Source organism: Serinus canaria, chromosome 2, assembly GCF_022539315.1.
Source record: "Serinus canaria isolate serCan28SL12 chromosome 2, serCan2020, whole genome shotgun sequence".
Classification (NCBI taxonomy): Eukaryota; Metazoa; Chordata; class Aves; order Passeriformes; family Fringillidae; genus Serinus; species Serinus canaria.
In genome coordinates, this window is record NC_066315.1 from 46,676,372 (window position 1) to 46,693,429 (window position 17,058).

General features: G+C 36.9%; 1 protein-coding gene across 1 annotated transcript in view; it reads right to left on the bottom strand.

Annotated features, from left to right (window-relative positions):
- Positions 1 to 2,274: 2,274 nt before the first annotated feature.
- The window catches only part of DPY19L1 (dpy-19 like C-mannosyltransferase 1), a 44,689-nt gene continuing 29,905 nt past the window's right edge, over positions 2,275 to 17,058 (bottom strand). Inside the window, exons 16-23 of the mRNA XM_050971506.1 lie at positions 16,315 to 16,386; positions 14,813 to 14,862; positions 14,168 to 14,192; positions 12,361 to 12,480; positions 7,350 to 7,524; positions 6,457 to 6,556; positions 4,915 to 5,040; positions 2,275 to 3,862 (exon numbers count right to left, since the gene is read on the bottom strand). Of these exons, the coding sequence (XP_050827463.1) occupies positions 3,706 to 3,862; positions 4,915 to 5,040; positions 6,457 to 6,556; positions 7,350 to 7,524; positions 12,361 to 12,480; positions 14,168 to 14,192; positions 14,813 to 14,862; positions 16,315 to 16,386 (825 nt within the window). The 3' untranslated portion in view covers positions 2,275 to 3,705. The remainder of the gene's footprint in view (positions 3,863 to 4,914; positions 5,041 to 6,456; positions 6,557 to 7,349; positions 7,525 to 12,360; positions 12,481 to 14,167; positions 14,193 to 14,812; positions 14,863 to 16,314; positions 16,387 to 17,058) is intronic.

Genomic DNA, 17,058 nt, shown 5'->3' on the forward strand with positions numbered 1-17,058 from the left:
TACCAAGCAGGTGAAACAAATGCTGCTTGCACTCAAGACTCACTTTAAACATTAATAACCCTGTCAGGGTGGAAGACTGGCCACAGGGATCCTCCCTGAGTCCTGAGCCAGATATGAAATCAATATTATTCATTCACTCGGTGTTTTCTATCCATATCTCTTGATCTATTGGCAATAAGTGTTCTATATATGCTGTAACAGGAAGTAATAAAGTTGTTGAACTGTTACATGATGAACCCACTCAAACAACTAATACTTTCAGACTTTATATGAATTACATCAATAATGGAGAATTACAGCATAAGATCAGGAACAAGACAGTTTGCTGAGGAGATTCTGCCTACCCCTGTAAATCCTCCTATTACTCTGTTCCAACCTAAAAGGTCAGCTTAAAGCTCCACTACAAACAGTTCATCACAATACTTGACTTTGATTTTGTACTGAAATAAAAGTGCTTATACTGTACAGCTACAGCTGAGAACTTACTGTAGCACTGACAGGTTTCACTACCCAAGCAAATTCTGCACAGCTGACCAGCTCTCATATTGAGAACTTCTGCATGCCATGCAGAAAAACAATGCTGATTTCTGACAATCCTATGTTTATACTCTTCCTTACATATCTTTTGCTAAAGGAGTTTTCTTCACTTGGAGCAAGTCCTGCATTTTGGAACTCCATGTCTTAATCATAAAAATTCAAGAGTTTGATTCAAGTTCACTGTTTCAACTGAACTGCGAAAAAAAATCAAAAGAGCATTTTTTTTAAATGGTATATGAATAGAATGAAGTGCAGGGCAGTACTGAACAGGACATAGCACCTTCATTTCACAAAGGTGCTTCATTTGGATTCCATACTGAATATTAAGCTTGCACAATTATCAGAAGTCTGGTACCAAATTCTGCCCATTGAACTGAAGAAATTTAATGCAAAGCAAGCAGTGTTTCAGATTCCAACAGACATTTCAGGCAGATTGTCATAGCTTCACCTAAGCAAGCAGCGAAGCCCCACACAGGCACTTGCTTACTCCTTCACCAGCAGCATCAGGGAGAGCAAAATCAGAAGAGCAAAAGCCAGAAAAGTCGTGGGCTGAGATACAGACAGTTTAAGAGAGAAAGCAAAAACTGCACACACAAGCAAAAATCAAGGAATTAATTTAGTGCTTCCCATGGGCAGGCAAGTGCTCATCCATCTCTGGGAGAGCAAGGCCCCACCACCCACAGCAGTGACTTGGGAATACAAACACCATCACACCTAACATCCCTCCCTTCTTCCACCCTCTCCCCACTTTGTTATACACTGAACATGATGCCATGGTCTGCAATGTCCCTTTGGTCAATTTGGGTCACCTGTCCTGGCTGTGGCTCCTCCCCACCTCCCATGCACCCCAACTTCCCGGCCAGTGTGGCAGTACACCTTGGCTCTGCCAAAGCACAGCCTGCAGCCAAAAGCAGCGCAATGATCCAATATTACTAAAATGTAATGGAAACTGTCTTCAAGTATGGAAGTATTCCAGCTTTGTGCCTAAATTACTTTAAGGCCTGTATGTATTTAAAGCCAAACTTACTTGTGTTACACATTTATCGATTCGGATCTTGCAAAGAGCGAAGCAACTTCAATGAGAGCTAAGAAGCCTCCAGCTTGTGTTTTCTGGCTGAGGTTGCAGTGATAAGTATAATGTCAACATGGTGCTCCTATGTGTTAAATGTTATGTTTTTTAAATAAAAACTCTTTCCTTTGAAACGGAGACCAAATTACTGAGAGGACAGGAAATTCATAACGTAGGACACCTGATTCAAGAATTCACAATTTCTTCCTCACAATCATATGTTGCATTTTTTACTCCATATTTTTTCATTAATAAATTTTATCACATTAATATCAAACAGATGAAAATAATTATTTGGGTTTCAGAGCAGTTTAAAGAGAGGAACAGCATAATATCCCTGGAGATGAAAATTTTCAGTGTCTGGCCATGTACTGATTAACGGTCACCTCCTCAACAAATTATGAACATTTTTACTAAAGCACATCTTTGAACCTTAACTTTCAAATGTTTCTTCATTCCACCAGTCTTTCCACATATTCCTGCACTGATATTCTGAATGAAAAAGAAGCCAGAAAGAGGTGTGTGATTTTGGTTTAATCATCTGCAGCCCTTCTGTGCATTTTTTAGTTGAAAGTTCGGCTCCAATCGTATCTGCTGTGGTAACTGTGTTAAACTTCAGTTTAACAGACGTAAGAGAAGTGTAACACCTACCAGAAACATGAGCACAATTTCCATCTTTCTCTTTTTTATTTAACCACATAAGTACATGTCAACAGTTGGCATAAACTTCATAAAAATACAGTACCTTTTTGTGCCGAAACACTAGTCACAATGTTTATATAAAGACTTTTTCCTGCTTCCTTGAATTCAATTAACATTTTAAAAAGTGACTTCCCAAAAGCCCTTTTTTTTGAGTTTCCTTATAGAAATTTTTCCAAAATCTATTCTGTAAAAGTTAAAAAGCTAATGCATTTTCAGCCATTCTCCCTCACCCTCTCAATAAAACAGATTATAAAAAAATAAGATGTCTTAGAATACTGATCAGCTGTTACACTACTACTTTATCACAGGTTCCCATTTAATTGACACTGTTACAGGCGTGATGGATGGTGTCCCTATTAACATCCAGGATCACCAGATGCTATTAGGGCTGGAAAGACCAGTCATACCAATAGACTGATGTGAACAAAAAAACCGAGTTGAAACAAATCCAAACCATGAACGACACACAGCGAAACATCAGACCTTAGCACTCTTATGATGCAGTAGAATCACAATTACTGTGATAGCTCCCAATGGCAATAAACATACAAAAATTCTACCAAGTCAGTTAAACAACTAAAGGGTGTCCACGCACTGGGTATCTTGGAGAGTGAGCTCTCTGTTAGCTAATTACAATACTGGTGTGACATCAAGATGACAGAAAAACAGCAGAACCAGTCTAATAATGCTGGAGCAATTATACCCACACAACTGACTACACCCATAGCACAACTGGGATAAATTTCATTTTTCTTTAATGCTGATGAAAAAGTCCAGGCAGGATCTAATATATGGGGAAAGGAAAAAGGGCATTAAATTTTGAAAGTAATTTCTTATCAAGTTAGGCGCTGAAGGTCTAGTTAAGGCAGTGAAGGATTTATTTTAGTATCTTTCTAAGGCTATGACAGATTTTTCCTGAATAAAGCATTTTTCCTTAAAAATTTAATGTATATTATGCCAGCTTATTCTGAATGCATAAGAATGCTAAAAACCCTTGGACACTGAGAAGCTAAACTATTGCTTACTGCAAATATTACCCTTATTAGTCTTCTTTTTTAATATCAATAGGATTCCACTAACATGCACCAAAAAAATGAAGTTTTAAGTCCACCTACGAACTTTTCCATAGCTACTTTTAGCTCTTTTTGGATCAGTGTTAAATAAAATGTGCAAACATATAATCATTTGCATAGCAAATCTCAAGGGACTGACCCTGAAATAGAAATCCAAACTGTTAGGTTTAAGATATTTCTATAATCAGAATTCACTTAAAATGGTAAAAAATAAAATACACATTTTTCCATTTTAAGTCTAGTAAAAAAGGTATTTCTGATTTAGAATTCTTACAGTTACTAGTTTAAAGATTTGAAAGACTGATGCTTCATTGCATTGAAATGTTATTCCTTTGGAATCTTCAAGACTTTGTAATTGCTATTTTCAAATACTGTGATGAAATATGGCCTGGAATCCTTGCTCATAAGGGTACATAAAGGAATTTTTCCTCTATTAGCAGGATCTTCAACATCCCAAATTTCAGGCATACTGCAGCCAGGCCTAAAAAATAGAAATATGAAAACAGAAATGAAGAAATGCCATAAAAAACTCATGAAGCTTCCTTCATGAATGAAGTGCCCCATGAATACCTGATTGTGCCATCTGTATTTTTTTAAGTTTGTCTTTTTACAACAAAAATTATCAGATTACAAAATCAATAAATATAGCAGTAAGTTAAAATAGTATTGAGAATGTGTAAAATGCATCTTGCTTTTGTGGTTATGTAATTAATAAAGAATTAATTTGGAGGAGGAAGCACACAAACAACGCTAATTATGCAACACATTATACATTACCAGGAACCCTTAAATCTTTCTATAAAATGGAGGGTGATATACATATTACTAACATTTCTAAAGAAAATTCAGGGAATAAAACACCTTAAAAAAGTAGTAGTTCCTTGCTTTTTATAAAAGATCATAGCCAACATCAGTTCCCTGTACAACTGCCTTTCAAATTATAATAACTGTGAATATTCTAATTTTATCAAAGATAATAGAAAAGAAATTGAACACATACATTTAATTTTATTCTAAATGAAAAGAAAATAAAATCAAAAATCCAAACTAATTGTGCTCTGGAGGCCAGAAAGAGAAACCAAGGGGAGGATGAGAGGGGAAGTAAAAGCATAGCTCTTTCTGAAGAACATCTTAGTGTAACAAAATTTTTAGTGACTATTAGTGGTCATAACATTTTGGTGCTCCAACTATCTTTGACTCTGCACCTTTTATTCATATTAGGCTTTCATTATACAAACACATCTGTTCTTGCCATCAGAGAATAACTGCTTCTTTCCTTTGTAGTGACTTCTTTCCTTCAGTGTTTTACAGTGAAGCTTAAAAACCCATCCCACAGCTTTCCAGGTTCACACTAAGAACACAGGGCTGCTAATGAGGGTAAAGGAATTATACCAATTACTATCTACAGATGCTGGACAAAAATGTATTTTGGACACTTTTAATAAATAAACCACTAATCAAAACTTGATATGAGTTTTAGACTACATATTTCAGGAGCTTATAATTCTTATGAGAAAGAGGGAGATTACTTACTTTTTTCTGCTTACACACAATGACTCTTCAAGGATGTAGTAATTCACTCCTAGTTTTATCAAATCTCTTTTTACTTGACTTACAGGTTTTCGACTGTACATGGAATACACTACTTTAGTTCTGGCCCTTCAAAAAGAAAAATCTAAGGGTTAGCTGCAACAGAGCATGAAAATGTAAGCTTTAACCTTAGACTGGAGAGGAAGGCTTTTTTATTTCACAAGGTAACTATGCCAAAGCAATGTAGTGCCATTTGCTTAAGTATAATCATGTCTTCAGAAATATAATGATTCCAAGAACAAGTTATACAGCCCTTCAGTTTTTCTGTAGCAGGAGACAACTGTGTAACAAGATCCATGGGTACTGTGAACTGCAAGTGGAAAGATGTCAAAGCAGTGCATTCACCATGTAATACTCAAGGCTAGAAACGACCTTGCTTGGACTGGGGTGATCAGGAGGAATCAATCTCGTGCCAAGTCTCTCCACAAAAGATCCCCATCACTGTGGGTCACTACAGTCACACTGCCCTTGCTGGGACATTTTGAAATGCAGAGCACGAGACCTGGACTCAACCTACAGTCATCAAGCAAAATCAGCCCTTGGACACCATGATCCTGTTCCGGAGCCAGATGATCTTTAAGGTCCCTCCAAACCAGGCCAGTCTATATCACATCCAGTAATATCCTCCTCTGAATGTGCAAAGCATGATGCTCTTAAAGCCCATCCATCTTCTGACACTTAATACAGGTATTGCCTGTACCTTATTTTTCCCAAACACGCCCTGTCCCATAATTTTGTAACTAGGACTGAATATTTCAGTTGAAAGGGACCTACAGTGACCATCCACTGTCTGACCAGTTCGGGGCTGACCAAAAGTTAAAGCCAGTTAATGCCAGGCAGAGAACTAAGGACATAAGGCATGTAAAATAAATCCCTACCCTTTCTCTTCCATCCCCTTCTATCTTGCTGCCTTTCCTGTTGTTTTGGATTTCTTTTAAGCAGTTTCACCAAATTAACAAAAAAATGATGCTACACTATTAAATTTACTAAAAGAAATTCATGATCTTTTCAGATAAATCAATTTCAATTTAGGCAAATATCCAGATTTTAAAAATAACAAGAGTACAAATCTTAGTAACACCACCCCAAAATTTCAGCTTCAATAATTAACCAATTATCACAAAAGATAATCAGCCCATCACAGAAAGCTAATAGAAATTAATACACTGGCTATCTTGGAAAAAAAATTATATCTGTCTACAATGTCAGGAGTAACTAGAATGAAGAAAGGATATAATTGTACTGATGAAATCCAATTCCTTAACTTAATTTTGATTTTGAGGTTTGAAGCCATATCTGTCCCTAGGGTGTATCCTTTCTGTTGAGCACAAATCTTCAAGAAATAATGTGTTTTCATTCTGACTGAACTATCAAAACCAGTTCCATGAGATTTTAACAAATTTTACAGTGCCATTCCTACTGTGCATTACAGACATTACGAGAATCAATAGCAGACACAAATAAAACCTCAACCACAAAATTTACCTTAATCCTGCATCTTCATAGTGAGGATGATTTACAATAGGACGAAGTGTAGACAATTTAACACTTGCCATTGTAGGCATTGCTCCTGCAAAAACTGCATCTGAAATACACAATCAAAGGCATTTTTGAAATGAGGACTCAAACAACTAGAGAAGCAATTCAAATATCTGAACAGTAATCCTGTAGAAAAACCATGAAAAGGGTAGGGTATTCCTTTTTAAAAGGCTGTAAGTGATATCAACAGGAAATGCACAAAATCAGTGTTTTAATCTGGGTTTTTTGAAACCTTGAACTCAATATAAGCAATTAGATAACTAAGCATCTAAGTAAGAATGGATATTTAATTGACACATCTTATTTTTCTTGAATGGGTAGAATAACATACTTGTTATAACAACTCTTTCATCAGTGTTAAATGGGCAATAGAATCTCAGTTCACTATGGCTTTAACATACATTCCCTCTGGAAAGGCAACTACACCTTGTTTCCAATCAGTTTTCTGACAGATTTTAGGAAAAGGAAGGGTGCAACCACAACACACACAGACATTTTTAATTCTCTTCTAGCAAAATACTGATCATGTACCCACATGCAAGACCAGCATGATTTAAGTAAAAACCTACTTTAATTTGACTTGGCAAAGATGCTTTTGTTGAAAATACTCCACCAGTGGTTAGAACCTCCAGACTAGTAGCCAGGAGTCTAACAAAGACAGCTTTTGGTGGGTTTTTTTTGTCCACATAAAAGCTATTGGACATAGCTTTTATGTGGACAAGTAGACATGCCAGAGCTACAGATAGTAGCAACACCTCTGAAGTCATTTGTGACAGGTTCCATGGTTCGATCTCACAATAAATGGGGAAATCCTACATTTTATTTATTAAACAGTTCACCTTGTCTGGTATTGACTTGTATCCACTCTAGAAGCTCCTCCTGTGGCAAATTGCTAAATTCTCCCATGATGTTCCACTGAGTTCGAAGGTTTGCAGATCCCTCTATTGTCATCAATGCTAAAATAGCAAAGACCAATGTTTTGGGCTGGACTTTATAGAAGAGCCATCCAAACAACTGAAATGCAAGAATCAATTATTTCCTAGACAACAATTCTGTAATGTTGTATGAAATAAAAATTCATTTTTATTTCTCTATGAGGAATCTAACATATATCGCACTATGAAACATCTCTGCTATTTCTTCTTCACTAAACTTCAGATTCATAGTATTATAATATAGTTCAGAACATAATATTATATACAATACATACTGTATTTCAGAATGCAATTCCTAAGAATTACTCGTGTTTAGCAAATATTGCACATTATATTTGCAATTCTAAATAAATAAAAAAGAATTTTAAAAATTCACATTAATGTAAACTTTTAAAGTGGTACGTCAAGTCTCAAATATCAAAATCTGCAATTCTTATAAACTAAAGATGATTCAATAAAGCTAACTGAACTTTTACAGTATTTTATCTCCTGTTTCCATCTAGAGTTTTTATCTGTAGTATACAGATTAGAGATTGTACTGCAAACTTTTGAAACTTATTAGAAAGACAGACTTTGAGGATAGTAAGCCTAACACTGCTTTATACCCCACTCTTTCCTTTCTTGAACTGGGGCTTGCATTGTTTCCCAAAGACAATTTGCTGAAGGCTCTAAGCAAATATTCATAAATACTTGAAGAGGGGTAGTTAAAAAAGTAGTACTGAATTTGCTGTGTTGAAGCTTAATTTGAGCAGTAACACTTCACCACATCCATATTTGAACCATTAAATAAGAAAGTATAAACTACATTTTTTTCTCCAATTAGAAGGCTCCGCATATCAAAAATATCAAAGCCACACTAAATAAATACATTTAATTCATAGTACTGTTACTTGGGTTTTTTTAATTAAAGCATGAAACAATGAAAGTCTCTCAGTAGAAGCTCCCACAAGGCTGACTACACCAATTAAGTAGTGTGTGTTATCTTTCTTATAAACTAACCACAAACTACCTCAGATTATTAAAATTCTCCAGCCACCTCTCCAAAAATACAGTATACTCTACTCTCATCCCTAGAGACTCACTAAACACTCTGAGAAGAACAGCAATACTATCCAGGGAAAGGAAATATCCCAAACAGGAGTGACCACTGTGTGGATCTGGAAGGATGAAATGAAATTAATTCATTTGTAGGCTGCTCTACATGAGCAAACCTCCTTTTCAGCAACAGCTGCAAAAATGTCACTTCACTGACATGGTGGATCTTTAACAGTTCCACAAAACTTTTGAAATCAAAGAAAATTACATTACTGTCATGCTTTTATAAAGCCTCATTGATGTTCAAAGTCTCTGAATTTAGCACTATTTTGTTTACACAAGGCACCTAAAATGACTGAATATATATGCAATGCAAAAAAAGCATTTCTTTCATTGGATGCTGTTTCTTATAGTTTTTGGGGTTTTTTTTAATCAATTAAAGGTTTTGGGTTGTTTTTTAGTTTTTTTGGTTATTTTCCCCAAATGAATACTTCAAGTATTTCTCCAGCTATTTTGTTTTCAAAATTTCCACTCAGGATAGCATCATTTCCCCTAGCAGAAAGAAGCAATGTGTGGATGTAAATGGTCAGAAGTCTGAACAGTAACAGCAGAAGATCTGGGCCTAACTTGAAGCACAAACAGTAAGTTAAATGACAAAACTGACTCCATCCCTAATTTAATTACTCCACCTTGTTCAACCTAAGAGGAATAAAGGTTCTAATAGCAGGTTTCTCATACTTAAATTGCAGCTGTACAGAAGAGGGGAGTTACTCCCTTTGCAAAGATGCAGCTACTTTATATTTTTATTTCATTAAAAATCCTTTCTTGAAAATGTGTTATGAACTACTTTCCAATGAAAATCAACATTAGGTTACTTCTTTTCATCAGAAAGCATTCCAGACAATGAAAATACTCTTTATTAGAAAAAGAACATTATCATTTTTATTGCCCATCAGCTGCCACATGCTGCTGGTAATGGAAAAATGGAAAGTGCAGAGATTCATGCAATGGGCTGAAACAACATAACATGTTTATGTTAAAAAAAAATTTATTTTCCATGGGCAAACAGTAATTTTTAGCCTCAAAACAAATTAGATATATTAGCATATCACTGCAGATAAGCTTTCATGGTCTGCTAGATGAAAGGATAGTGTTGACCTCAATTACAATAAGATAAATGCCTATCTTAAATTTACTTAAATTTTTCTTGCATCTGTAAAACCAAATTGTCACTTATTAACTTATGTTCATTCAAACATCTAAAGCTTTTATCCAATAATAAACTGTACTGAGTGTTAATCAAACATTTTGTCACAAGTCCCATCTTCCTCCTTCCAAGAAATTCTGGATCAGTATTGCATATACAATCAGATTTTTCAGCCTCAAAAGGCTACTTCTCCTCAGCTGTCAGTAGGATAGAAAGAGCTCATTAAAAAACAATTGATATTTTCCTGGCCCTACAAAAACAAGCAATCCAACTAAAAAGAACAAAAAAACAAGTTTTCTTATTGTTTGCTTAAGTCTTAGAAGTGATCTGCTCAGTGGTGGCTCAACAGCCTTATGGGCCAGTGTTTGTCTACATGCTGAAGCCATGTATTGCTTGGAAGATTATCAGCCTCTCTCTACTAAAGCAAGCACACATCTGTCAGACCGGGAAAAAAATCCAGCTTGTCTTCTACAGGTATCAATCAGAACCAACCTGGGGAACAGCTGAACAGGCAAAAGCACCTTCACTAATAACAGGACAAGGAAATCAATTTTATTTTCCCTTATGCTGTTCACCCTAAACTGGATTCACTTGAACACTTCTCCTCAGGCCCAAGCCAGGGCCAGGATAGTCCCAGGCTGTATTATGTAGCACAGCTGGTCATTTATCCCTTTCTGCACAAAATAAATTTCTGACCTGCAGCAATCTAAAGCCCTTCCCTAGCATTCATGACCTGTTTCTTTCAAGCCACCTATGCGCCTCCACGATGCCGCAATGAAGGAAGGAAAAGTCACTGGACCAGAGTCACCTGATCCAACAGAGGCAGCTCCCAGAACAGGTTCTGGTTTTATCTAGAAACTGGAATGCTTAAAGAACATTTTTTCATTTTGTTCTTCTGACTTTTGAAAAGCAGCTTCATTTCAAATTACTCAGAAATACCTTATGAAAGTTCACTTAGAAAAACAGCCAGTGCAACTGCTGTTGCTTGAACAACCAGACCACCTAAGAGGATGCAGAACAACAATCCACCTAAGAGAATTCAAGAACAACTAAGAGCTGCAAAACTGGACATCTGTGAATCTTCCAGAATAGCAAGCAGGTAGAGGAAATTCCTAAGTCCCAATACTCAATTGCAAGGTGGCTAAAGAAAGAGGTTTTGATAATTTCTTAGCGTTTTATATTTTAACTGTAGAGATTAATTTGATTTTGGCAAACACGCAGCACTTTCACCTACGCCAAGTACATCGGGCATCAAGAAAGGGATGAGCACATTTAAGCAGACTGATACTGTGTAATCTGTCCAGTGTTATAAAGAACTACCCTTCTCTAAAGATCATTTTGGAAGCAGTTCAGTTTTCTGGGAAACAATTATTTGTTCAGCTGGCCTAACATGAGATAGATTTATGCGAAGAGGAGAAAGCTGTCTCATTCACTCATCTTCCAGTTGTTTGACATGGGTATCAGCTGTTCCACAGACAGGAACTGTCTTCACCATAGCACCCTAATTCTCCTTTAGACACTTTTTACAAAACCACAGTGCAGTGCAGGGTGACAGGAACCTCTGAAGGCTGGTTTGAGCATGGTCACCCAGAGCCAAGTGCCCCTGATCCATGTCCAGGTTCCGAATACCTCCAAGGATGGACACTTCACCGCATCCCTGGGCAATCTGTGCCAACGCTTTTCACCCTCCCAGTGAAAAAGTTTCCCCATGTTCAGAGGGAACTGCCTGCATTTCAGCATGTGCCCATTGCCTCTGGTCTTGTCACTGGGCACCACGTGAAAGACCCTGCCATTCCTCCCAGCTTTGCACCATCAGAAAACTTGCTGAGGGTACACTCTGCCCCACCATTCAGTCCATTAACAAAGACATTGAGCAGCCCTGGACCCAGCACTGGACCCTCAGGCTACTGGCCTTCAACCAGACTTGGCACCACTGATTTCTGGGCCCAGCTGTTCAGACATTTTCAATCTACCTTTCCTGCCTGCTTCCCAGACAAAGGACTACTTACCCTACTTTTGCTGTACGTTCAAAGCTTCTAAAATAGCTATTTCAATAGAGATTTAATCACATTCACTTCTCAGGAACACAGATAATGAAACATGGAAAGCCTATTCTAAGATATTTATATCTGGAGGAAATCTAGTAACATTTGATGTTACAGATTATTCAAAGTAGTACGATTAAGTCTGAGTTAGGCATATGAGTTTTGATTTTTATGACTGAAATGTTTTCAACATGTAATACTTCAAACAAGACTTCTAGAAAGAATTAATAGACAAGAAATATGCAAGGCAGTAAGCTCTGAAGAGCTGTGAAAACACAATGTAAACAAAGACAAATACTGGATAAAATTAATAGTCAATAAAAACTTGCAGTGGCATAGAGGTGTGCAAGCACAGTAAAATCTAAGAGATGTCTCCCTGTGCTCAAGTTTGATACACAGCATGTTAACTTGTATAATAATGCAGTTGGACAAGCTGCATAAAGCAAGACTTTTGCTTTACTTGGGAAGAGGGGAAAATGGAACAGTTTTTGACAGGCAATATAATCTGGTTTATTTTTATCTGGTACCCACAGATTCAGCAATTACACACAAAGAAATCTGCTTTAGGACAAATATCTGTACAATACTCTTAAGTACTGAGATAGCTACAGGATAAGAAAGACCTTACCTGTTTTGAACACACCAAGGAAGCCATAATGCACAGATGTGGTGTTAAAAACAGCTTTAGTCTCATGATTAAAATCGCTAGGACACTGTATGCCAACAGCTGCAATGCATGGAATACCAGCTGAAAAGAAAAAAAGAAACCACAAGACACAAAATCAAATTTGCATGCTTTTAATTTCTGCCTTAAACACACAACTTCATTTTCAGCATAGCTTAAAAGACGAGCTTGTCTGAAAGAATCCAAGTCAAAGTAAAGATATTCATATTTCAGATGGTGATAATGACTTTCTGTTATCTTTCACCTAAAGTGCACATACTATGCTGACAAATGGAAAAACAGGAAGGAGAATCATTATCAATAGAAGAAAAAGGAGCTGGAGAAACAGCTAGCTATTAAAAAAAATCCTTAGCCATTAACAGGCTTAACTGAGACAACAACAGAATATGTAAAACTTCTTGTATAAAATCTTTATAGAAGTTAAGAGACCCTGCTTTTTAGTGCCCAAAATATGCAAGTACGGGGTAAGAGAAGAAAATAAGATCATCCTTGATAATGATACAATCAGAGGCAGCTTGCTTTAGTATTCTAAAAAGCATCAGATATGTCACTCATTACTCCTAACATTAATCTATGATACTTGTCAAAGTGCTGTGCTAAATCAGAGGCATTTTTGCAATCAGTGCTTTTATCTGATTAATTATCATAGAATCATTTAGGCTTGAAAAAGCCTCTAAGGTCAAGTCCACTCATTAATCTAACACTGCCAAGTCCGCTGCTAAACCATGACCTCAGTGCCACATCTATATGTCTTTAAATGCCTTCAGGGATGGTGACTCAACTCCTTCCCTGGGCAGCCTATCCTACTGCTTAATAACTCTTTTGGGTATTTTTCCTAATATCCAAAAGGGTATTTGGGTATATTTGGGTATTTATCCTAATAAACCTCCTCCTAAGCAACTTGAGGTTAAACCACAACAGACATCTACCAACTCTCTGGGCCACCTCATCCCAGTGTTTCACCACTCTCCTTGTAGAAAGATTTCTTCCCTCTAGCTTGCCTAAATTTACCCGATTCCAGTTCTAAGTCATTATCCCTTTTCCTAATGGAACAGGCCCTGCTAAAAAGTTGTCCTTGCCTTTCTTATAGGCCTCCTTTAAGCAATGAAAGGTCCCATTAAAGTCTCCCTGTAGCCTTCTCTTCTCCAGGCTGAACATCCCCAACTCTCTCAGCTTGTCTTCATAGGAGAGGTGTTCTATCCCTCTGTTTTTGTGGACCTCCTCTGGACCTGCTCTAACAGGTCCATGTCCTTCCTGCGCTGAGGACTCCAGAGGGGGACACACTATGTTGCTTTGCAGTTTTACTAAAAAGAACCATGTGTACTACAACATTCATTATGGCCTATCTCAAAATAGAATTTGAACATTACACATCCTGTGAAACCCCAGTAAAGGAACCAATCTCCTTCTCAGTCTCCAAGTGGAAAACAGAAGGTCTAGTCTAGCTTTTACTGGAACCAATCTCCTTCTCAGTCTCCAAGTGGAAAACAGAAGGTCTAGTCTAGCTTCAGTGTCTTTTGGAACAGCTACAGTAAAAGCTCAAGATTCCTCTCTTGCACAACCACTCCATTAGCCAGTATTTCAGACTTATTCTGGTGACATACCAGACCCAACTTAAGATGAGGGAAATAATGATGCAAATACTTAGATGCAAATAAGCCACATGTATCAGCATCAGCCCATTGCAACCTGCATTTCAATACTATTTGCATTAACACAGGAATAAAATTGTGCAGAAAAAGAATCTTACCTCGCCATGGTTAAAACGTTCTTCTCTGAAAAAAATAACAACCCAAAGCCCATCATCATTTTTGTACAACAGAAGAAATGGTTTTATATTAAAATAATCTCTAATGGCGTTAGGCATTGCAACTAATCCGCTAAGCATGAATCAAGTGTCAGAATTTTTTTCCCCCTTCTATGCAAGTTTTGAAATAAATTGCAAATCATAACTATCTTTCTCAATCCCTGTATCTATTTGGAAATCTTGAGTATTAATTTTAGCAGGTTTTTTTTAATTACTTCCATGAGATGAAACTGGTATCTTTATAACCTGGAAGAAATTAATGGGGAAAAAAGAATTTGCATTCACTATTTATAGTAAAGAAGCAAAAAAAGCACATAAATACTGCTTCAGGAAAAGAGCAGAAAAGTAAATCATTAAATATAAAAACTATGCATAAATGGGTTAAGATGTCTAAAACATGTTAGGTAACTTTCCTTTTAGTTACAATATAAAAATACCATTTGCAATACATCCATTCAGCTACTGAACTGCACATAACTAACCTTTCAAAAAGGACTTATATAATGTACAATTTTGTAGCATATAGCAAATCAAATGAACTTCCAGCAGAAAATTCAGTTTTACATTAAAAAAGAAGACATTACTTACTTTTCATATTGGCCTGTGTGAGATAAGGAGCACAGAATATATTTAATTGCCTGAAGAAAACCAGAGACAACAAATAGTATGAACATACTTTCAAAAAGCATTTTGAAGCATATTCAACATTTGCTAAATTAACCTACACCTGGATAATCTCTTTTTGAGATAATGCTAAGATAAAAGACATGCAATGTTTTAGCCAGAACTTCTTTTAGAGGATGTTTAATTAGCCAGGCAGTTAGCAGTTATCCCATCTGTTCCTGTGCAAACTGTAAGTTGTTTTTACACAAATTATACATAATCAAATTTACAAAAACAGTTATAAACTCCAGTTTATATGAATACTAATTCATCAGCTAAATAACAGAAATTTCTTCTAACTGACTCAGGACTGGACTTTTGCAAAAATCTTTGTAATGAGAATACAGAATTTTAAATACATGAAATTTAAAAACCTGTCTTGAAAACCTGTGTTTTTCTGACTGTATTCGGTTTACATGTCAAGGTTTCAGTAGCAGGAGCATTGCAGGGGTGGCTTCTGTGGGAAGAGACCAGGGACTGCCCCCATGTCAGAGAGAGCCAGTTCTAGACAGCTTCAAACCAGATCTACCACAGGGCAAAGCTGAACTCATCAGCAACACTGGTGGGGCCCCTACTGATAACATGTTTGCAAAAAGGTAACTGCAGCGTGTCTAAGAGAGAGCAGGAAGAATAGAGACTCAAGTCACTGAGATCAGGGAAGGAGAGAGAAGAGGTGCTCCATGAGAACCTTGAGATTGCAGCTTTTGGAGAACACCACTGTGATTTAAGTTTTTTTTTCTCCTGGAGGGTAATGAAGGGTTACAGTGGAGCAGACAGAAATTCACCTGAGACCTGAGCAGGACCCCCTGCCAGAGGAGGTGCGCATGCCTGGAAGGATGCTGCAACCTACAGAGAGCCCACAAAGGAAACAGCTCCTGGCAGGAACTGCAGCTTGTGGACAAGAGCCCACAAAGGAGCAGGTTTTCTGGCAGGAGCTGCAACCTGTGGGGGACACATGCTGGAGCAGTCTGTTTCTGAAGAACTGTACCCCATGGAAAGGACCTATGCCAACCCCATTCCTAAAACAACTGCAGCCTATGGAAGGGACCTACTGAGCCTGGGGATGAGAAGATGGTTTTAGCTTTTGGTTTGCTTCTTGCATTTTATTTTTAATTCACAAAAAATTTAATTTGATCTTCCTCAATTCAAGTCTGTTTTGCTCATGACAGTGAATCAGAGAGTGAGGCCCCCCCTACTTATCCTGACCCATGAGATTATTTTTCTGCTCTTCCTTCCCCATCACACTGAGCGTAGGGAATGGCATCATGGCTTGGCACACACCCGGCAGTCAGCAAAGGTAAACCTAGCACATCAATTTCTTTCCATCTCAATTAAATAAATAAATAAATAAATAAATAGCAAACCCTTAAAAAAAACCCTGAAATCTAAGTTCAAGGTAAAGGTGACTCACAAAATCAATCACTTACCCTTTTGATGATTACCCCAAAAACCACCAGAACAACTGGTAATAGCAGAGTCTTTGTGTATCTTACTGGAGTCTACAATGGAAAACAAGTTCATTAATTGCTTTCCTTCATCTGTAATTATTTCAATCACCATTTTTAAGAAATTAATATCATGAGATCTTTCTGGAGTAAAATGTTAATGTAAACACCCCCCAGAAATAACTGAAGATATAATAATACTAGGGTCATCAGTAAATTATTTCCAGCTCTTTGGCAAGCCATTCAAAGAGGAGAAATAGATTGTATCTCATCTGAATTTGAGTACTATAGGTTGACTAATCTATAAACATTCTAAATGTGTATCTAGGCAGTGATAAATTAAAAGAAGTCTATTAATGCCACATTATGAAGCTTCAATGCTGTTCTCTTGTCTAAATCTACCACCTAAGGCCCTTGCAGCTCTCAGTACATTTTCCATACACTCAAAACCAGGTACTTTGAGCCCCATAAAATCTTGTTGGCATAACTGTAACCTTTCATTTATTCCTGAGGAAGCACTTCTGTCATTTCATCAAGCACATTTCTTAGATCTAAAATCAAAACACTGCTTCGGTTTAAGTTCACTTAAATGCAATAAACCAAATTAAATTTAACTTTAGTTCAATAATTTCTCTTTTCAATTATGTATTTGAACTATGATGGCAGTAGGAGGTGTGGTTCTCAAATGTTTTAAGTTACAAATAAAAATAAAGCAAGAAGTTCCCT